This window comes from Staurois parvus, unplaced genomic scaffold (genome assembly GCF_062004578.1).
Source record: "Staurois parvus isolate SC_StPar_1 unplaced genomic scaffold, SC_StPar_1.0 ptg000137l, whole genome shotgun sequence".
Lineage (NCBI taxonomy): Eukaryota > Metazoa > Chordata > Amphibia > Anura > Ranidae > Staurois > Staurois parvus.
The window spans coordinates 5709936-5734135 of record NW_028317933.1 but is presented as its reverse complement, the minus strand read 5'-3'; the positions used below and the strand labels follow the sequence as shown (position 1 = coordinate 5734135).

At 42.1% G+C, this 24200-nt stretch overlaps 1 protein-coding gene across 1 annotated transcript in view; it reads right to left on the bottom strand.

The window, feature by feature from the left end:
* Nucleotides 1–1804: 1804 nt before the first annotated feature.
* Nucleotides 1805–24200, bottom strand: part of TP53INP2 (tumor protein p53 inducible nuclear protein 2) — a 45840-nt gene continuing 23444 nt past the window's right edge. The window contains exons 2-4 of the mRNA XM_089673295.1: nucleotides 22233–22505; nucleotides 16884–17193; nucleotides 1805–13889 (exon numbers count right to left, since the gene is read on the bottom strand). Coding sequence (XP_089529421.1) covers nucleotides 13640–13889; nucleotides 16884–17193; nucleotides 22233–22350 — 678 coding nt within the window. The 5' untranslated portion in view covers nucleotides 22351–22505 and the 3' untranslated portion in view covers nucleotides 1805–13639. The remainder of the gene's footprint in view (nucleotides 13890–16883; nucleotides 17194–22232; nucleotides 22506–24200) is intronic.

Below are 24200 nucleotides of genomic sequence, written 5' to 3'. Positions count from 1 at the left end.
ACACTGATTGGCCTTTTACCGCATCATGCAATCAGCTGTGCCCGTAGGACACAGCGATCACGGAGATTGCCGAGGGCGTGTTCTGGGAGTACGTCATACAAGGCCCTCTCAGAACTGACCGGCCGCAGTGAAGCCATCATTCAGCTATTTGTGGTCGGCAAGCGGTTAAAGTGAAAATTAACGGGGAATTCTATTTTCTTTTTTTTTCCTCAGTCTCATGGCCAGCATTAGCTCTTTGCAGCAGTAGCTATGACTACTACATTGATTTCCAGCTTTCCCAGCAGTTCATGTGCCAAGCTGGAGAAATGCAAGTATGCAATAATGCAAATAATTTATTTTGTTCACGTTAAAGAGTAACTCCACTTTTGTTGAGGGAAAAAAAAAAAGCATTCCCTTCTGGGTGATCTATGTACATTGCAAGGATTTTAACCACCTCCCGCCCGCCCTATAGTAATATGACGGGCGCAAGGTGGTTCTCTCGTTCTGGGAGGACGTCATATGACGTCCTCCCATTCTCACCGCGCATGCACGGCTCAGGGAGCGAACAGCGTGGCGATTAGTGGTGCGCTGTGTACCTCGGACACAGCGGATCACCGATCACGGAAAGAGCCGAAGACGTCGGCTCGGTCATGTGATCAGCTGTGTCCAATCACAGCTGATCACATGTAAAACAGGGAAATGCCGGTTATCTGCATTTCTCTCCTTTCGAGCTGTCACGCTGACAGCTCGAGAGGAGAGGAGAGCCGGTAATTGGCTTTCCACGGAGGGGACATGTACACTGATCATCAGGGCACTGATGATCAGTGTAGCCCCAACAGCACCACCTGTCAGTGCCCATCTGAGCTGCCTTTCCGTGTCACCCATTAATGCCAGTGGTGCCAGTCAGTGCCATGTATCAGTGCCCATCAGTGCCACCTACCAGTGCAGCCTATCAGTGCCCATCACTGTAGCCTCATTAGTGCACATCAGTGAAGGAGAAAAATCACTTTACAAAATTTTATAACAAAAACTAAGAAATTTTTTTTTTCAAAATTTTCAGTGGTTTTTGGTTTAAGAAAAAATAAAAAACCCAGAGCTGATTAAATACCACCAAAATAGAGCTGTCACAAAAAAATTATAAAAATTTCATATGGGTACAATGTTGCATGACCGCAATTGTCATTCAAAGTGCGACAGCGCTGGAAATTGACCTGGGCAGGAAGGGGGTATAAGTGCCCTGTAGGCTTGTGGTTAAACTGTTCCAGATTCCTACCTTTTGTTGTTCCGAAGAAATAGCGGTTTGTCTATGGCCATGTCCAAAGTGAATCTGTATGGGAGTGGTTTTAATATATCAATCAGCTGCTACACCTGCAGGGCTCTAATGAAGAAAGTGGCAGGGCCTGCATCCCTTAGACATGAATTCCCTTTGGGAATATGTCAGCATAAATTACATTTTTGTTGCAGGGGGGTGACAAAAATCTGGGTTGTATCTTAGTGCAGACTTCTGGGAAAATCAGTAAGCCAATCACACAAAACAGGAAATGACATTTCTAGGGGGCGTTCTGTACACCTTCTGCAATAGCATACAGTATATTTTTTTTTTTTCCCCCCACAAAAGTGGAGTTACCCTTTAACTAAATGCTATTCATTACAGACTCATGGTGTGTTGACAACATACAGTATATCCTTCATTTTTTATTGTGTGTGTGCCAGGAAATTAACAGGGATTGCAACAATTTTCTGCTCTATCCAGACCTAGAAAAAGTTTTGGCTGGTTGAAGTTCTAATGCTGCATATACTAAAGAAAATGCAAAGAGCCAACAAATTAGAATAAATTAATATTTTATTTCTTTATATTTTATCCTTTTATACTTTTTTTTGTCAGTGACATGTTACAGTAGAACAGACTCACTTCAAAAACAAAAAGGGAAAAAAAAAATACAGTTATAAATTGCATACAGCCATACCAGAATAAATGAATTACACTCCGCTGTACTCAGCCATCTTACCCACTAGTGATTATGCATTATCTTACATCTGCGCACACCAATAGCCAACACACTATATATATTTAGAATCACATTTGCTTCCCTTTAAGAGGGAGACAAAAACACACACACTCACTGTAAACCGTTAACATCCAGGGAACACATACTTGTTACTCAGTGCCAGCGGACGGGTTGTTTTATCTACTACCAAAAAGAAGAAAAAAAAAAAAAGTGAACCTCAGAAATGAAAGGAGGTCACTTCACAGGCATGGAGACAATTGTGTACAGCAAGTAACACACACTGCAGGAAGCTGCTAGTATGAGAGATTTAGAATTCTCCTTTAACAGTGCCTGCCAAACCCTTTATGTCCATCCTCCGAAATTATGTTCTGTTGTAAGGCATACAATGGGTTAAAAGGCTTCACCGCCTGCCACGGCAGGGATGAATGTTGTATATTCTATTAATTGCACTACGCTTCTTATTACCAGAACATTAAACTACACATACATACACACACAGACAGTACAGAGGGCAGAGAGCTCTAAACAGGGAGTGATGGGGTTACATAGATGCATCTGAAGATCTTGCTTTCCACCTATACACAGCAGAGCATTTTGTCCATATGGTGTTGCATCTCTAGAAACATCAGTAGGGTCTTGTATTTCTAAGGCTAGTCTGGTGAATATGACTTGAACCTGCAAAATGCCCTCTGCTGTACATAGGTGAATGACTCGCCAACGAGGCAATCTTATACTTGGTCCAAGAGTTGATTAAAATGTCATTTCAACCCAAACCAGTATCAAAAAGTTTAAGCTGATCTCCAGCTTTTAGTGAAGTTTAAATCGTTCTTTTGGACCAAGCTGGTCCAAACAATTTACTTCACTAAGATAGGCAGCAGCACTGTACGGGACTGTATGTAGCCTCAGCTACATACAGTATACAGGGCTGTGTTCCAGCAGTGGGATAGAGACTAAAGCTTGGCCATAGCTGGATCAAATCTCGATCAGTCCCTACTGAACCAGCTGAAATTTTTCCATCTATGAGCATACTGGTTGTACTGAAGTTGAATTCATCAACTGACTTCAGTACATCGAGCCTGTTGGATTTTTGGCATTTTTGATTACTACTGACGGGTATTGCCATCAGCTGAGATCCTTGTGTTCTGCCAGCAGGGAAGTCTCCCTACCAGTAGAACACAATAGCACTGCAGGAGGAATTCCCCCATCAACATTGACTGTGTAGATGGGGAGAATCAAGCAATTTTCTTTCCTTCCACCCTTGGTTGTAAAAGAAAAATCGCATCATCAATGGCTTGCCTTATCTCTCCACTCCGGGCTGAGTGCTGCTTAGCCATTAGGATTTTCTGGATAACAATGCTTCCTCTGAATGGATAAAATGGAGATCATGATGTCATCTGCCAGCCTCAGCCAATCAGAGGAAGCTTTGTATCTAGCAACCCTTGTTTTGTACCAACTCTTGAATCTGATCAAGGCCACTTTAGATTGAAACAAAAGTGAACTGAAATAACGGTTTACATGAACTGTAATTCCCATCAACTTCCATATCTAACACACATCCCACTCTCAAGCTCTCGCGCTGCCTGTTGCTGGTTTTGACCCTATAAAAGGGATATTGAAGGTTTTTTTTTGTTTTTTAAATTATAAAACTCATTTGCTCACAACGCAGTAGGATGCATACAGTGTTCTTGCTAGAGAACATCAACCAGTCCAATACTTCACCACAATCTGTGACAAAATTCCATGCAAAAATGACTAGAAAGGCACATGCATTGTATATACTGCAAAGATGTACAACTACTACATAGTGCATCTTTTTTTTCTTTTTTAGATTTTTCATATTGCTGCAATTGATTTCACTGCACACAAAACTATTGTTTGGACTTGGAGACTCCTATTGTAGGTTTATGATCTGTTACTGAGCTCTCAAACACTGGAATAGCATAGCCACTAAAAACTGCAAAATATCAAAACTAGCACCCAAAATATAACACCAGATCCACAACTTGAAGCATTTTATTCCTTATGGAATCTGGTGCAACTTTTAGAAAAAACAAAACAAAACTTTGATATTTGATAGTTTTGACCTGTAACAGCACCAAAAAGCTGTGTGATATCAGGTTGCATCTAATGACATACATCCAGCAATATACAACTAAAACAGAAGTAAACATAAAATACAAACCTATGAGGTTAGATGGCATGTCGATGGTTTTTGCAGATCTAAAAGGCTGTTTATTCTAAGGTGAAATAAATCGCTATTTTACATGTCACCCTGTTGCAGCATTTTGGAGAATCTTTCAACTGGGCCTATATTGTTCATGGAAGTAAACAATCGTAAAAAAAACATAACAGGACAGAAATATTTGCTTCTTAGAATCTTTCTTTTGTGCTGGTCATGTGACCAATGCCAAGTCATGAATGGCATCGCAACTCCCAGAGAGCCGTGCATTTCGGGATTGCAGTTAAAGGCTTAGTCCACCTTTTTAAAAAAAAAAAAAAAAAAATGTATAAATACACCCACATAAAAGAAAAATTATGGATTATTACATTTTGTATTAAAACCTGCAGAGCATTGTAACCACAGTCAATGCTTCACGGGTGCAATATACAGGTTTCAGCAATATTTACATCCCAGGTCCATAAGGAGGCACAGACCTACCTTTAATGGTGCTGGAAGAAGTAGTCAGCGTGTTGTGATGCATCATTCTTGTGCTCCATTGAGATCTCAGAGTCCATCTGCCACAGTGGCAGACAGGATTTGTAGTCTTCCATTCACAGATCTGTGGATGGGTGGCACGACTGTGTGAATTGAGCCATGCCCAGTCACGTGGAATTCAAACACAGACAGAAGGTTGCCTGGAAGAAGCACCTTGCACTTCAGGTAAATGGGAGAAAGGGTGAAGTTTGAGAGTGTGGGGTTAGGGAATGCAACCATGTTTCATATTGCCCTCAAAATATGGGTGTTATATAAAACATAGAAAGGTGGACTGCGCCTTTAAATTCATTTGTTGCTCACTCAAGTTTAACTGGATAATTTACAATACTTATTTGTATGTTTATAACTGCACACTGATAGCTATGACAACTGTTCCTATGCAACCAGATGGTGTTTAATATTACAGATTAGAAAAGTTACAGTTAAAATGTTTTGGGTTTTTTTTTGCCATTCACCAGCTACACAAACACCTACATCATGCATTGATAGAATGGTCTCTAAAAAAAAAAAAAAAAAAAAAAATATATGGTTTTGTGACTTCTGCCTGCCTACTTGTGTAGCAACATGAACAGCCTGTCCTCACCCGATGCGTTTTAAAAAAAAAACAAATAGGGCCTGTCTGCTGCATTTTATCTTTCATGTCAATTGAATAGGCCAGTGCATTTTAATGCATTGCATATCCAGCATTTATTATGAATGGGAATCACAGTTACAAGCACTGCCACCTCATGATAGAATTTGGTTTTGCAGAGCATTCATAAAAGAGAGAGGTCTTTCAAAAGAAATGTTTTGTGCAGCTAGACCAGGCCATGCCAAGCAATAGGATCAAATGTTTTTTTTTGTGTAATAAATGTGTGTGTGTGTGTATATATATATATATATGTGTATATATATATATATATAGATTTTTGTTGGGGGGGGGAGGGATTCCTTTTGTTATTAAGTAATGGATGGCAAGCATCTTTTGTGAGTATTCACCACAGAATACAGTGAATGTGAGCAACCAACAGGTTGAAATTAAGCCGATTACCCACTGAATTTGAAATACTCCTCAGCAGTGTCACTAAGCACTGATAACTGCATTCATGGTGCAGCAGTGTTTCTCTAGTGGCATAGGCCTTTCAGTGCTCTGGAGAGCCAGTAAACATTTGCACTGGCAGGTCTGATAACACTCAGACACAAAGTCTACAATCGGTATAAAGGTTCCAGATTAAATGTGAATGTTCTGCACTACAACAACATATACACACAGCATAGCCATGGAACTATTCTAGAATATAATCTGCATGTAATCAAGATGGTGGCCATTTTGTAACTACAATTTACAGATTAAGTATTAAAATAACTGAACAGATGCATGGTTGCTTAGGTTTAAAATGCTAACATAAATGACCAGAAAAGTCTAAGCAGATACTAAAAGCTCATAATTAAAACAGAGTGAGGGAAGCACCATTGTCTCAGCTTTTTGAGGAAATGACCAACTTCTGAAACAGGCTGGCCAAGTCCACCTCTGCCTGGTTACATATGGTGCTGGAAGTCTTGACAGCTGTCAATACACAAGGAACACCTCTAAGTCCTGAGGCACAAAGCTTGTTTGTGCTTCAAGGAAACCTGCAGTTGGAGGCTGACCTCCTGAAAATGATGTACGATTAAAGAAGGAAGGGCCACATAGTGAACCAAACATTGGAAGGTTTTATTGAAAACTCAGGAGAGTTCAAATAAGCAAATATCACATGCTGCCTTAAAAAGTGAGCCTGCCAAGTCTTTAAAGAATTGAAAATGGCAGTTTCCTACAAAAGAGTATACAGGTTTCTCTAGTGGCTTGTGTCTCCAACCTTCTCTTGGTTTCAGTGCTACAGCCTCAGTTAGTGTATTCGGCTTTCAACACTTCTCGGGGTATCGGATGCCTGTGTCCCCCCACCATGCGCCATGGCCCTTTACGCCAACTCCTATATCACTACCGAGTTCTCTAGTAACCCAAGGTTCGAAGGGCACGTGGCGTGGAGCACAAGCATTCGACATTCCCAGAAGCATTGAATGCTGAAAACAAATGACGGAGTTTGCAGTACTGGAACAGAGATAAGGTAGGAAACATGGGCCACCAGAGAGTTGGGTATAATAGGTCTTCTATGGCAGGAATTTGCCCATTTCTATTCTTTAGAGACACTACAAAGGTTTTAAATCATTATGATTAGGCACTTATGTGAAATGCAGATGTGAGCCATCCAACGTATACTAAACCACGTGATGTATAGTATAGATCTACATGTCCCTTCCTTCTTTATCAAATTTTTTCCTATTGCACCAGGCAAACAAACTACAGTGCACGTGTCACAGAGAACACAACCTGCCAGAATTCCCTAGGAGTAGCAATGGTTTAGTTTGCACTTTCCTGAAAATGTCAGTTGCTTGGCTGTATGTAATGCCTTGAGCTTTGGCCTGGAACACAGTCAAGAACTGCTAATGTACGAATCTATTCCACATAAGCAACTTAGGCAGCCTGTACATTCATAACTTTTTTTTTGTTCAGCCAGGGTCCAGCCAAATTTCAATTCCTGTATGGCTAGCTTTAGAAAGCATGAAGTTCTAATACTACAATTTTCAGGAAAGATCAGCAAAAGCAGCCAGCCTATTTTCTCACTGCAGTTTTCCCTTCAAAAATGACCCTAAAATAAGATACAAATGTGCTTAAAAAGTCTCCCTGCACTAATCAATGTACACCATAATAAAACATGGACATCAAATTGCCTTTTATCACTAGCTGTTAGGGTCCCTGAGTCCACACAGATTTGCTCTTAGTCGCATATACTTTCAAAAAGAGCCTGAATGGCCCCCCAAAAGAAAAAGTCAATCCGTTACAAAACACAATGGAGCAAAACTATAATCTTCTAGCCGTGATGTGTCTCTGTGTCTAAACAGAATGGATGACACCAACCATGCACGTTCCCAGTTGTAAAAACACTGTCACCAAATACTCACACATGCTTCAATAGTGTTCTAAGATATTTACACGTCGTTAAAGAAAATTATTAAGCACCTTTTTTTTTTGTTTTTAGGATTTATGTACAAGGTGGATTACAAAGTGGTGGGTTACTAAACATTGGTGACAGGGTAAATGCTTCTTCAGTCATTTTATCCTATAACCAGTCTCTTAGCCGTAATCTGAAAATGTTAACAGTTAAGACAAAGCTCTACAGAAAGTTATTGATCAAGTTCTGGAGGGTGATGAGGGCACTTAACATGGTTTATACTTAACCGCCAAGGCTCACTGTGAAGATAAGCTGTCCGGTTGTGAAAGCCCAAATCCTAGTTTTAGACAGAGGCAGGGTAAGCGTTTCAAGTTTTTACTGTCTGTGACTCCCTTGGGGGGGGGAAATTTGTCCTCACTTCCTGTCTGGAGGAAGGGTTGGAATACCTGTCCTGATTAGTTGATATTTGTGTCCTCATATCTCAGCACCACATGCACCCTAGTTTCTTGGCATCGCTGAGACAGGAAGTGGTGGAAAATCTCCCAAATAAAGACACAGGCAGCAATAAAAACTTGAGAGGTGAGAGGAAAAGGAATGTTATGTGTTCGCTTAAAGGGTTAGTTCACCTTTACCAAAAAAAAAACTGCCTTTGAAGCTTTGACTAAAGTTGAATAATGCAATTGCTATAGGTGTAGACCATCTACATACCTCCCAAAGCCTGGCTAAAAACTCTTGAGGTGGCATCATCCCATCTGGCCTTTTTACTAGGAGGTTGCTAAGATGCTCCCAGCTGTTAACACTCACCCTCACCATTACAGGAGCGAGCTCTCAAGCCTACAACACATCTGCTCCATCGCTGAGCTCAGAGCTACTGGGATGGGGGAGATAGACTGCATGCAATGGGGTCTGAATCTGAGAAAGCTCACTCTTGTGATGGTGGGGTGAGCAACTAATAGCAGTATTTAAGCAATGTCCTAGCAAAAAGGAATGGAATGATGCCATCTCTAGGAGTTTTTTGGCTAAGCTTCGGAGGGTATGGAAATTGCCTACACCTATACCAAGGGCACCCCCTTACTGGCATATGCAGTTTTGTGGTCAAGGTGAAGTAACCCTTTAACTGACTCCAATAAAGAATCTTCTATATCCCAGATATAGTCACCCAACAGAAAAGGAAGACAACAGAGGAAATTAAAGCTGACCAATGTTCATACTGGAGATCCATACAGAAAGTATAACCTTTAACAGCAAGCATCCTAATCACCCTCCATTTAAAGGAAGCCTATACTAAATGAAAATCAGAAATTGCCAGCTTCTAAAACCTCTAGTTGCATGGATGTCTCTGGCTTTGGTAGTTTTAGACACTGATCTGGAACAAGCATGTATAGATCAGTAAAGTCTGGAGTGAGGTTCCTGATGACTTCAAAAAGGTACTGAAGCCAATGGATCAGCATGACAGCCAGGAATCTGGTCATTTCAGAAGAAAGCAAAGGCAGCCACCATACATCCCAACCGATTTCCTTTCAAATTGTTTGGTGGCATTTTCGTTTAATCCCATAAACCTCTTTGAAAAGCACGTTACATAAAAGGAGCAGTAGTGTTCTTTAGAATGTCATGACAACCTTACACAATTTGAGTCTTTTCTGACGGCCTGCATTCAGGAAATCTCAGTGTTCTGTAATATATATGGATTATGTGCAAATGCTCAGTAACCGATCCGTGTACCAAAACACGTTAGGCAACCAACAGTCAACATTTTACAGAAAGGAACCGGAGGCTAGGAGTTTGTGAGTACCTGATACCTAGCAAGCAGGCTTATTGAATAAGGCAGTACATACAGCAGTTCACTAGACTGGATTCCACCTTGAGCAGTGGAACAGTGAGAGAAGATTGCAGGTTGATAGACATGGGGTACTGCATTTTGCACATTATCCATATTTATTAGTGACCAGTAAAGGGACTTGCAATGCTTCAGCTCAGTTCTAATCTCTCAGAGTAGGGTTGCTGTCCTGAAACAACAGTTTAGGTCATTTTTGTTATTTTAAGGCTGACCCAACTTCATAGTTTAGGTTCATCTCTGAAAACTGCTAAGGTATTAGGCAGGTAGGGATGGGCATATCAAACTATTAAAACTCGCAGGTCCTGCCGCTCCACAGGTCCAGGTCACGGACGTGAAGTTGCGACAGGAACTGAGGATCGCAGAGTCTTTAATGATAAAATGTTTGAAGACTTTACCGACATATAAAGCTACTGCAGGTCACTTGACCTAACATGGGGTTTATTTACTAAAGCTGGAGAGTCCAAAATCAGACTCCCTTCTGCCTAGAAACCAATCAGCTTCTAACCTCAGCTTGTTCAATGAAGCTTTGGCAATGAAACCTGGAAGCGGATTGGTTTCTATGCAGAAGGGAGTCTGATTTTGGACTCTCCAGCTTTAGTAAATAAACCCCATGGTGTCTTGGGATTTAGCGGTTCATTCTGAAGTAGTAACAGTTTGAGAATGCCTACCCAGCCTTCCTAATGCCTCTGTATTTTTCTAAAGCGCACCTAGATTGAGTTTGAGTTTATAGCTGCATTTTTTTATTTTTTTTTTAAATTAACACAGCAAAACAAATTCAGAATCCCCACACAAACACCACAACAGACATGCATTTAAAACCTAATCTTCAGTAAGTACATCTTTTCATTTGAGTTCAAATTTCTAATTCTAATACAATCAACTTTAAAAAATATTCTAAAAACAAGAAATAATAACCATTAGGCTGAATTCACACCAACTTACAATAAAATGCAGGGAACACCGATGTACATTTCCATCCATTTTATGCACGTTTTAGCGCACTAGTAAAATGCAGGTCAAAGCAAATACACAAACAATTGTTTCTATGTGTCCTGTTCAGACTATAACATGTATGCATTTGAACACAATGCAGAGTTGTGTTTAGGCGATCTCTGAAAACCTATCTATTCAGAGAAGCCAATCCTGCCCTCAGCTAATAATGGAATCTTCTACTCCTCCTACCAGTCCATCCTGCCCTCAGCTAGTAATGGAATCTTCTACTCCTCCTACCAGTCCATCCTGCCCTCAGCTAGTAATGGAATCTTCTACTCCTCCTACCAGTCCATCCTGCCCTCAGCTAGTAATGGAATCTTCTACTCCTCCTACCAGCCCATCCTGCCCTCAGCTAGTAATGGAATCTTCTACTCCTCCTACCAGCCCATCCTGCCCTCAGCTAGTAATGGAATCTTCTACTCCTCCTACCAGCCCATCCTGCCCTCAGCTAGTAATGGAATCTTCTACTCCTCCTACCAGCCCATCCTGCCCTCAGCTAGTAATGGAATCTTCTACTCCTCCTACCAGCCCATCCTGCCCTCAGCTAGTAATGGAATCTTCTACTCCTCCTACCAGTCCATCCTGCCCTCAGCTAGTAATGGAATCTTCTACTCCTCCTACCAGTCCATCCTGCCCTCAGCTAGTAATGGAATCTTCTACTCCTCCTACCAGTCCATCCTGCCCTCAGCTAATAATGGAATCTTCTACTCCTCCTACCAGTCCATCCCCCACAGTTACTACCTTTTGTACCACTAGCCCCTCCCTCTTAGATTGTAAGCTCCAAGGAGCAGGGCCCTCCTATCCCTCTTGTATTGAACTGTATTATTGCTGTATTTATTTATTTCAGGTACATATATAGTGCCGTCAATTTACGCAGCGCTTTACATACATATTGCACATTCACATCAGTCCCTAACCCTCAAGGGGCGTACAATCTAAGGTATGCATTGTAGGCTGTATTGTCTCCCGTTATATTGTAAAGCGCTGAGCAAACTGTTGGCGCTATATAAATCCTGTATATTAATAATAATAATGTGAACAGGACACAAAACTATTGCTTTTTTTATGTGTCTATGCATTGAACTGCATTTTACAAGTGCGCTAAAATGCAGATCAACGCACGTGAAAAAGAATATAAAATGGATGGAAATGTACATCCATTTTCCCTGCATTTTACTGCAAGTCAGGGTGAATTCAGCCTAGTGAAAGGAGGTAGGGCCTTTTTGTAGTCACAACCACCCTTGTCTTGCCCTTATGGCTGAGCTGTGGTGCCTTCAGATGAGGCCTTGTACAGGCAGGCTGCAGTATTTATAAGAGAAAGGTGTAGAGCAAGCTTTCAGCTGTCTGTTAAAGCACCTTGCAGGCAGTCTGTTTGTTGTACATAGTCCATAGTTTGCTTAAAAACTTGGTTAAAGATCTGTGCTTTGCATATGCAAGCTGTATCTGAAGGATGCTTTGATGCCTTGTACACATGGGTGTCAGCTTGTATAAGAGCAATGTGTACAGCAGACTACTACAAGGTATTTTCAAACCTTCTAGTCCCATTCAAGCAGTTCTACTGAAATCTGTTAAGCACCCTTCAGCTCCAGTTTGGGGAAGTTACACATGTATTAATGGGAGTGCTGTCATCTTAAACAAGCTGCTAGCAGTCTTCAGTAAGCTCTAAAAGGTCCCTTTTACACGTTGCGGACACAGCAGCAGATCTGCTTGCTCAGCAGGGGATCTGCCTGCTGATCCCCACTGAGCAAGCGGATGACAACCTGCTATCCTCTATGCATCCCCATCAGTCTGCTTTTAGTGGACAGGATCAGATGCACGTGGGTGTAAATGGACATATGTCCTATTACACCCACCATTCCATAGAGAGCAATAGAGTGTCTGATCAGGTCTGCTTGAAAAACAGACAGGCAGACCCGGTCAGTCCGCTCATATGAAAGGGGCTTAAGATTCACTACTTGAAGCTTGATGAAAGCCTGCTAGCAGCTTATGATTATCATCCCCATAATGGAAATAAAGTTTGCTTCAGATATAACCAAAGTGAAAAGGGTAGACAAAATGGCAGGGTGTTTGCAAGCTGCATCTAGCCCTCACAGTTTGATGTTACACTGTTCTCAATGGTTGGTTAAATGTAGGCTGTTTGGGATTGACACCGCTATGATGAATCCTGCCAAAATGGCAGCAGGAACCACAGCACAGCTCCATAGGAAAAGCAGGAACCCCAAAAAAATAAAAACAATATTCTCTACACATACACTCAAAATTGTTCCTCTGTTAAATAATTTGTCCTTCCTGCAACCCTACTTTTTAACCATTTAAAGACTCAATATTTCCATCCTCATTTAAAGAACCCTTATTACCAATTGCCTTTTTCTAACAGAAGTCCACTCTCTCCATATCCGTTCATCTACATCCACTTGCCATCGTAAACCTGCTCTTACTTTCTACTAATGTGAAGCATTGCAGGTCCCTTTGGCAAGAGATGCGATTACTACAGAGCGGTGTATGGTCTTCATACCAACCGGATGTGTATAATGCATAGCCTTTTAAAATACACCTTCATTTAATAGGACAAGCTGCTGCACTATATTAAATAAAGGACTAAAAATGCACTGTGCACATAATTTCAGTGTTGTCTGGTCTAATTCCCTGATATTGAGCTTCAAAGAGGTTTCTGAAAGATACTCACTTATATTAGTGAAGCTGTGGACTTAAAGTTAGCAATTTCAATGTTCCAACTCTTCTTTAGGACCGGGAAACAAAGCCTGATTATTGACCAATACCCTCACATGCACAGCTTCAAGAGAAACTTGGCTAAAATAAAATGTGTCTTAGAAAGCAGCTAAAAACCTAAACAAGTACATTAAAAAAAAGCCTTTTGAGGGTTTGGAGAGCTTTTTTACCTAGAGGAAGCTTCCAACACCCTTCTTCATTTTACTATTAGTTACTTACAACACTCCACTACAATGGAGTACGCTCAGTACCAAAACAGCAAGGGAGAAGGGTGATGGTGATCTTGTGCTTAGGGGTAGGGGATAGTAGAGGCAAGAGACGGTACTGACAAACCATGAGGCAGGACGGACGGGGTTTCTGAGGATAGATAATGCCCTTGTTCATGTAAACAGCTAAAAAGAATAGTTCAGTGGTTGAACTGGCGCTGCCTAGGCTGGCACACAAAGTTGCGTTGTCTCATTGCATTGCGGCCTTGGAACGCTTGTGCCAGATTTTGTCGTTGCAGATTTTTACGTCCCAGCTTGCGCCTGTCCACCTGAGCTTTGGCGCGTTGGATCCGTGAGACTTGACCCACTTTTCCTAATATGGCGGCTTTGGCAGAGACTGAGGTGGCATGATGAGGTGTGCGTCGTTCCACTCTGGTTTTACTCGGTGACCTGGAAAGAAGGCATTGATGCATTATTAACAACTCTTCTCAGTGTAGTAATTTAAAAATATTTAATTTCTCTACTCACACAACTCTTTGCCTTCTATGTACATGGCAAATTACAGTCTCAAAGTGATGTTTGCATAAAATTACATTTTAATGATATCACCTAATTTGATAAAGAAAAATGCCACCTTTGTTGCATTTTGGCATAAAAGGCTTGGCTCCTCTTATTCCATGCAGTTGATTTAGTTTTGCATTCACTGAATGCCAAACTGTTGAGCCAGTTGAGACCCCGGTTCGATGGTCATGTAATGACAATTTCTTCTCCTGCCTACATGTCTAGGAAGGTTCCACATATTATGCCTAACATCTGTACCCCAGTGATTTAGCACTTCACACTTTTAGCCATGTAAATCGAGGACTAACAGACTCTAAATAAATATGTTGCATGTGATAAAACAAACAGGTTAATATGCCATATAGAAGTATAAAATGTGATTATAAAGATAAAAGTGATCAAATACCACATATAAGTGAAAAAACACAACCATTATGGCCAATACAAAATGATAAAATTGGATGCTTACCAGAACCCATCTGCTCATATACTACCAAGTAGCCATAAATGCTTGAGGGATAAATCCCAAACATGCCTGTGGTAAGTTATGTACTCCAGCTGTTCACTTCAGTTCCAATCATATGGCACAAAGACATATATAAAATCAAAGCTCATGGTGCAGTATATCCTTAAAATTTGTATTTATTAAGTAAAAATAGTGCACTCACATCAAGTTGACAATAGACCAGCATATCAGTAAGCAGCAGTGCTAGAACATCCAGCTGGTGGCTACTGTAGGTGATGACTTCATGTAAGCCACCTCCCTACGCATTTCGTCATACACTTCTTGAGCACAACAGCACTTAAATTCATTGGACTTATTTGTTTTTTCACTTATATGTGGTATGTGATCACAATATATGTTATAGCACATGGTATATTCATATGCTGCATATTAACCATTTTATGTTTTATCACACGGAACATATTTATTTAGCGTCTTATGTTTGATATGCTTTAATAGCGCTTCACAGTATATACTGTTTATGGAAGGTTTTGTATCTGGAACCTTGAGCTGGCTGTTTTTTCTTTCAAATATATATACACTATATTGCCAAAAGTATTGGGACACCCCTCCAAATCAATGGATTCAGGTGTTCCAAATACCTCCATGGCCACACGTTTAAAAAAATTAAGCACCTAGGCATGCAGACTGCTTCTACAAACACTTGTGAAAGAATGGGTCGCTCTCAGGAGCTCAATGAATTCAAACGTGGTACCCTGATAGGTTGCCACCTGTGCAATAAGTCCACACATGAAATTTCTTTGCTACTAAATATTCCACAGTCAACTGTTAGTGGTATTATAACAAAGTGGAAGCAACTGGGAACAACAGCAACTCAGCCACCAAGTGGTAGGCCACGTAAAATGACAGAGCAGGGTCAGCACATGCTGAAGCGCTCAGTGTGCAGAAGTCAGCAACTGTCTGCAGAGTCAAAAGCTAAAAGACCTCCAAACTTTATGTGGTCTTCAGATTAGCACAACAACAGTGTGCAGAGAGCTTCATGGAATGGGTTTCCATAGCAGAGCAGCTGCATCCAAGCCTTACATCGCCAAGTGAAATACAAAGCACGCCGCCACTGGACTCTAGAGCACTGGAGACGTGTTCTCTGGAGTGACCAATCACGCTTCTCTTTCTGGCAATCCAATGGACGTGTCTGGGTTTGGCAGATGCCAGGAGAACGGTACTTGCCTGACTGCATTGTGCCAAGTGTAGAGTTTGGTGGAAGGGGGGATTATGGTGTGAGGTTATTCTCCAGGGGTTGGGCTTGGCCCCTTAGTTCCAGTGAAGGGAACTCTTAAGGCGTCAGCAAACCAAGACATTTTGGACAATTTCAGGCATCCCAATACTTTTATAGAGGGTGTTTAATATTATATATATATATATATATATATATATATATATATATATATATACACATACACATACATACATACATACACATATACACACACACACACACCACAGTATATCTCTTCCTGGCACTCACTGGAACTAAAGATGTGGTTTGGGTGAGCTATAAAAAGTTTTCACTATTACAGAACAAGTCCAGTTGAAAGTGACCAACTACTGCTAATAACTTTTTTTCTTCTTGATTGATTTGGTACTTCAGCTGAGATCTTTCTAGGTAGGTAGGAAGGGCATAAAATGAAAAAATATTTTCTTGACATTCAGGTATTGCAGATCCATAAAGTGTACACAGGGAAAGTTTGAAGACACGGGGCGCTAGCAACAGTAGTATTAAAATACAGTAGATACAAGAATAGGAAGAAATGATAGGGATACCTTCTTTTCATGTAGTGAAACTTGGTCTGATGAAATTTGAAAGTTATAGTTGAACAAAAAATGTCCTATGTGTGTTAAATGTTTGTGATTTAAGCCTTGTCTGTCATTCAGTTGTCCAACTTTCTATTCACAAGTAGATACAGCTTGCCTTTCAGAAGCTCTGATGCATGGATTCTCCCTCGTATATACTAGTGCAATCACATGCCATAAAAACACCATCTTTTCCAGCTGCTGTAGACATACATCTGATCATTCAGGCCCAGATTTTTTTTTAGACAGGTCACAAAGACTACGACCTAACTGTGTTATTAGTGAATAAGCAGGACTGGCCTGCCACAAATCAAAATCAACCCGTAATGTTAAAACTGCAGGGGAGAACCTAACATTAGTAGCCAGAATCCATGTCAGACGTACTGGTGGTAGGCCATGGTATGCACCCTGTCAGTTTTTAGTGGTAGCTTACACCCCATAATTATTTTACAGGTTGAGAGACTGCTGTGATCTGGTTGCACATCCTATAGCTCAGCTACTGCTTGGACACTTTACACATTACTTAACTCTTTCATTATCAATATCGAGTATATATGTACATTTACCTGTCTCTAGTGACTTCACTGGCATCTCGCCCGACCACGATGCTTCCACTTGTGATGTAGACCGACATGCTGGGATGTTCTATAAGGAGGTCCTCCAGTGGACTGCTTCCCACCGCATTTTGGCCAGGACCCTCTGCAGTAAAACAGGGGGGAGGGGTAACAAACCAGCTCTCGTCCATCGAGTGGGGCGGGCGGGGGGGAATAGACCAACCGATCCTCTCACCCAAGGAGTGTGGCAGTGGGCTGGAAGCATCACTGTCCTCCTGGCCTTCTGCCACATCGTCCCTGCTTGAGGTTAATGTGTAGCTTTCTGATATGGTGAGGGAGTCAAGTTAGAAGAAAGGCAGTACACAAGCCATGGGACAAAGACAGATGGAGTACCACACACACAGTGTTCAAAAAGGGGAGATGGGGGAGGGGGGGGGGGAAATGGGAGAAATGATGGAGAAGTTATTAGTTACAAATATAACTATACAAATCATTTTGATATTAAAAATCTGCTCTTACATTTTCTGGTTACAATCGGAGGACATGTACTAAATGATTAAATGTTTGTGGACACCTGACCATCACACCTACCTTATGGCCTGAGTACTGCATGTAAACACCTCTCCAGAATGATTAAGTTTGGGTAAAAGGTACTGCTAATACTGCAGCATACAGAGACTTAGACAATTGTGCGTTTCCAATTTTTGACAGTTGTGTGCTTGTGGGAACAGTTTGGGGAAGGCTCTACTTTGTTCCAGCAGCCCCTGTGCACAAACCACAAAGACATGGTTTGACCTATCTTTTTTTTTCCTATTGGCTCAACTAGATGGTCTTGTGTGTTTTTCATCCTATGTAACTATGGCCACTTAACCCTGACCTCAAGCCTACTGAACATCTTTGGGATGAACCAAAACACTGACTGTGAGCCAGGTCTTCTCATTGAACATCGATACTCAACCCACAAATACTCTTTTGGCTGCATAAGCAACAAAGTCCACAATGTGGCAGAAAGACTTCCCAGGATAGTGGAGGCTGGAATAGCTGAAAAGGAGGGGGTGGAGGTTAACTCCATATTTACGATCATGGCTTTGGATTGGGATATCCAATAAGCTCATATAGGATGATGGTCAGGTGTCCACAAACCTTTGGCCATATAATGTAAAACTATAGCAAAAGCAGACAACTTGCATGGGGTACAACAGATCAATGATACATATACAGAAAAAAAAGCCAAACACACCAATTTCAACAACCACTTTATCAATACCATGACAGGAGAATTATGCACAGTCCTCTTAAAAATCGTTATTTTAGTTATGGGCTGACATGCTAAAAGACACACTGGCTGAACCTGCTGCATTATTCCTATCTAAAGGAAAGTGGGAAGATCACTTTAACAGAATCTCTACGCATTTACCATACCCAGCATTCCCTACATCACTGTCTCCCCCCCCCCCCCCACCAAAACAACATGTGACCATACATGTGACAATTTGATCACGTGCTCAATTTTGTCAAACGTTGCATAGTAAAGCGTAACCTAGGAGATGGGGTCACAAAAGCCAAATTCCCCCATATATGCCAGCTCTGGTCAGTGTATTCTGGTGGGAGGAGGTCCCCCTGACCAAATACTATAGCACAACGAGGGAGATTGCCGCATCAACATTGCTTGTGTTGATGCAGCGATCTGGCAGGTTTTTTTAATTTAGTGTGCTGGGTTGTGTAGGCGGCCTAAGTCACCCTAACACTGTTTGCCAAGCAGAGCTTCCTCTACTGAAAGGCTGTATGAGTACAAACATGTAATCCCTCAAATATTACTGCCAAAAAGAAGTCTTATGTACAGTACAGGGGAGGATTAATATCATGGAGTTTAAGGGTGCACACAACTGGATCTGTCTTACACCATACACGTCTTCTGTTGCTGAACAGAAGAGGTACTCTTACATTCTTCTAACCTCCCTGTCAGGATGCCACTGACTTCTATCAGTGTCCGGTCGAGCACTGGTTAATCTTGTAGGAGGAGTTTTTATTCTCCGACTGTCTCATGAGGCTGCATAACCCCTGAGCCTCTGTCTGGACAGTGCTGATTGGCCCTGTGCTGATCACATGCACCCTCCCAAAAAAAAAAACAAAAAAAACAAAGAAAAAACAAAAAATAAAACACTCTCTAGCAATACACAGTAAACCGAGCATGTGCAGAATACCTCCTAGGGCTTTGTACTATAAACTGATGGATTGGGGACTATGGAAGAAGAGGAGGACCAGAGGAGCCAAGATCAAACAGCTTTTTTTTTTTTTTACACAATGCAGAGGATTAACCCCTTAGGTTCCACAGTGAGTATAACAAGCATGCTTTACTGCATATACAGACTGATTTTACTGTTGTGGGGTTAGTAACACTTTAAAGCAACTAACAAAAACAAACATGTTTTGTTGGCCTGACCCATTAAAGAGAATCTGTTGAAGACCTCTAGAATATCTGTGTGTGGGTCCCCATGACCTGACTACGAGTTCTGGAATATTTGTTTAACCAAGTATATTGTATGACCTTGTTTGCATATTCTTGACTATTTATGTTCTTGTGCCCTGGCTTACCTTTTTGGCCGATATAAATCAATAAAAACAGATTAAGTCATAAACAGAACCCGTCACAACTGGGATTAGGCAATCACATGAACTTGCAGTTTTAAGTCATTATAATTGTCCAGGATTACTTCGCAAAAGACTGCTCCCTAGTTTGGCTGTTTGGAGCCAGACTCTACAGACAGTCCTGGGTTTAGAGATCACCCTAAAATGGTGAGGAGGTCAAGCAGTTGGCAGTTGATAAGGTGGGCACTGTCTTGAGGGGAGAGAATGGAATCCCAGAGCATCCGTGGTCCAACCGATAGTGCTGGCAGCCAGGGGATAATCTGTAATGGGAGGAGGGGAGATCTGTACAGGTTCTGCAATCCTGACCCCATCACTCCGTGTATTAAGCACTCATGAACATGGTGATTTGTGAGATACTCATCCTGACCCCATCACTCTGTGTATTAAGCACTCATGAACATGGTGATCTGTGAGATACTCATCCTGACCCCATCACTCTGTGTATTAAGCACTCATGAACATGGTGATCTGTGAGATACTCATCCTGACCCCATCACTCTGTGTATTAAGCACTCATGAACATGGTGCTCTGTGAGATACTCATCCTGACCCCATCACTCTGTATTAAGCACTCATGAACATGGTGCTGTGAGATACTCATCCTGACCCCATCACTCTGTGTATTAAGCACTCATGAACATGGTGCTCTGTGAGATACTCATCCTGACCCCATCACTCTGTATTAAGCACTCATGAACATGGTGCTGTGAGATACTCATCCTGACCCCATCACTCTGTGTATTAAGCACTCATGAACATGGTGCTCTGTGAGATACTCATCCTGACCCCATCACTCTGTATTAAGCACTCGTGAACATGGTGATCTGTGAGATACTCATCCTGACCCCATCACTCTGTATTAAGCACTCATGAACATGGTGCTCTGTGAGATACTCATCCTGACCCCATCACTCTGTGTATTAAGCACTCGTGAACATGGTGCTCTGTGAGATACTCATCCTGACCCCATCACTCCGTGTATTAAGCACTCGTGAACATGGGGTCAGGATGAGTATCTCACAGCACCATGTTCACGAGTGCTTAATACACGGAGTGATGGGGTCAGGATGAGTATCTCACAGAGCACCATGTTCACGAGTGCTTAATACACAGAGTGATGGGGTCAGGATGAGTATCTCACAGAGCACCATGTTCATGAGTGCTTAATACAGAGTGATGGGGTCAGGATGAGTATCTCACAGATCACCATGTTCACGAGTGCTTAATACAGAGTGATGGGGTCAGGATGAGTATCTCACAGCACCATCACTCTGTGTATTAAGCACTCATGAACATGGTGCTGTGTGTGTTATTCATCCTGACCTCAGTACTTCTTCATCCTTGTGCTCTATACTGTGCATTTTATACTCCTGACCACTGCACTCTTTAGTCAGTGACTATGTTTATGAAGTTCTTCTTTAAAGGAGAAGTTCACATTTTAAGAACATGTTACATGCTCCATCTGTATTTAGAGTGGAACGTAACATATTCCAGATCCTGCAACCTCTCTCCCTGATCCCTGCCTCAGGGTGACGGTGGGGGATCCTCTCCCCGCACCCTCTGTCACAATTCAAAAAGAGTGTTGCGTGCGGAACTCTGCGCACATAGCTGCGTCATTCATTCACAATTACCTGTGAATGAATATACTACAACTACCATCAAACACCGCAGCTGACTATTATAGTTTTGAATGCACTGCAAGGTCACTGATGAGCGCCCCCTAGTTCATTCACAAGCCCTGCCGCTTTGTAACTCACAGTCCATATGCTGCAGGGCTTGTCTGCAGAGGCCCGATATTGCACACCCAATCCACTGAATATAGGTGCAATGCTTTCCAGACTCTTGCAGGAAATAATAAATGCAAAAATACACGCATTTATTACTTTTTTCTTAAAAGGTGAATTTATCCATTAAGGTGGGCTGTGTGTATCTAGTCAGACACATAGGGGTTGGGGCTGAGACACTCTTTGCTCACAGGTTTGACTGAATCCAATGGCTCCCACTGCTTTCAGCCAAACCTGTGAGAACAAGAAGAGATGCTATAGACGCGCACAGCGCTGGATCGAAATTGGGCTCAGGCGAGTATTTAGAGGGGCTGGGGGCAGCTACAATTGAAAGCTGTTTTTTTTTTTTTTTTTACCTTAATGCAGAGAATAAAACACCTTTTACCTTTACAACCACTTTAAATCAGGTCTCCTCCTCTACCAGACAGTGCTGTATGGCAGATCTGTGTTAATCTCAGGACTGGATGGACAGAAATACAAATCCTTTGGCAGGAAAAAAAAAAAAAAATCTCCCGTATATGTATATCAACTCTCTAGTTTGCGGTCAGCCAGGAGTTCTGCATAAAGAAATCTACTCTTTGGTTAGACCAATTCAGCATGCTAGAATTGATTTTATCTCAGCTTCAAGCCTGAATTATTCCCAGTTGTGATGATTTCTCTTTAAGCTTTGCAAACAGCTGATCCTGAGAAAGATATCCTGCCTGGAAACAGCGATGGGTAGCTTTTCCTTGACCATTTTCCATTACACGGTATCATGTGACAGTCAGCAGACGCATACTGGGCCCCGGAGCTAAATTTAAGGCAAACCTCTGCAGCACGGTTCCAGGAATGTTAATTGCTGCAGCTGAAGAGAACAAGCATTGAAGCAAGGCTAGGAAGGCAAGGAGGGGAAAGGGGGGCGGTAATGTAACTCTCCTTTATGTCTCACCTGGGATGTCAATAATAAGCCAGCCATCATCTTCCTCCTCGGAGACAAAAGCTTTGGGCTCTTCGGGTTCATTGGCTGGTCCCTCACTGAAGAATAGCCGGGTAAGACGCTGGAACATGTTTGGATCGGCCCCTGGGGAAGTACACTGAAGATTCTTCTGGGATGGGAAGTCGCGGTGGGGTAGGCGAGGGTCTAATGTGGTAGGTTGGGGTCAGCAAAGTCCCACAGAAGGATTTGTAAACATCGAGCTTCTGTATAACGAGATAAATAGCCCTGCAGGAAAAAAAACAGAACATATTATAAGTCACCAGTTATGTCCCATCCCTTTGTAACCAGTTCTTCTGTATATAGAGAAACCTCGCTCACCTATTTATTTATTTCTGGTACTTATATAGTGCTGTCAGTTTACACAGCACTTTACATATATATTGTACATTGACATCAGTCCCTAACCCTCAAGGGGTGTACAATCTAAGGTCCCTAACTCACATTCATACATACACATATTAGGGCCAATTTAGACAGGATCCAGTTCACCTACCAGCATGTCTTTGGAGTGTGGGAGGAAACTGGAGTACCCGGAGGAAACCCACGCAGGCACCGGGAGAACATGCAAACTCCAGGCAGGTGGTGCCGTGGTTGGGATTCGAACCAATGACCCTAGTACTGCCAGACCGAAGTACTAACCATTTAGCCACTGTGCTGCCTACCTATCACTGCACTCTGTACACAGTAACATTTAGGACCTTATAACAGGCTCATCCAGTAGAAGCAGAAACAGAAGTATGGCGGGATGTACTGATCTGTAACATTCGCCCCTCCAGCTGTGGTCAGGCTGCTTCTCCCAGAATCCTTTGCTCCAGGAGCAGGCTGACCGTCATGGCTGTTCTCATGCATTACCAGCTGCCGTATAATTAACCACTTCAGCTCTCACACCTGTATATTTCCTGCAGATCGGAGCAATTTGTACATCTCTACTCTGGGCCTTTGTCCGTATTTAAACTATGATAGATAGATAGATAGATAGATAGATAGATAGATAGATAGATAGATTTTAATTTTTTTTTGTAGCCAAAATAAAAAACAAAAACAAAAAAAAAAAAACACAAACAATCGGCACAAGGTACATAACCTATGATCAGAAGGTAGTGCTGCTCCTTTTAGGTGAAATCCTTCTCCATCCGTGACCTCCGCAGCAGAAGATTGCAGCAGCGGGGGGTCAGAGTGATTCTAAACCTCTTTTCTGTTTTCTTTAAAATAACAAATGTTATACTTACCTTCTCTGTGCAGCGGTTTTACACAGAACAGCCCCAATCCTCTTATTTTTGGTTCCTCCACCAGCACTCTGGGCTCCTCTCCCCTGCTGAGTGCCCCCATAGCAAGCCACTTGCTATGGGGACACTCCACTCGTTTATGCTCACTCCTGAGCTAACTCTGTGTGTCCATTGACACACAAAGCTCAGCTTGGCCCCAGCCCTGGTCCTCTCTCCTCACTAGCTGTGATTGACAGCAGCAGGTGCTAATGGCTCCCACTGCTGCCTCTCTATCCAATGAGAGAGAGCTGCTGCTCTCATGCTCATCGCTGGATCGGGATCAGATAAATATTTAGGAGGGGGGCATGCAGAAGGTTTTTTACCTTAATTTATTTATTTCAGGTACTTATATAGCGCTGTCAATTTATGCAGCGCTTTCTGTATATATTGTACATTCATATCAGTCCCTAACCCACATTCATACATACACATACTAGGGCCAGTTTTAGACAGGATCCAATTCACCTACCAGCATGTCTTTGGAGTGTGGGAGGAAACCGGTGTACCTGAAGGAAACCCACGCAGGCACAGGGAGAACATGCAAACTCCAGGCAGGTGGAGAGAATCAATTCAGGTAAACAACCTTCTGCCTCTTAGAATCACTTTAATACAACCAAGGGGCTGTCACAGGCTCTCATCAAGAGACGCCAACCAT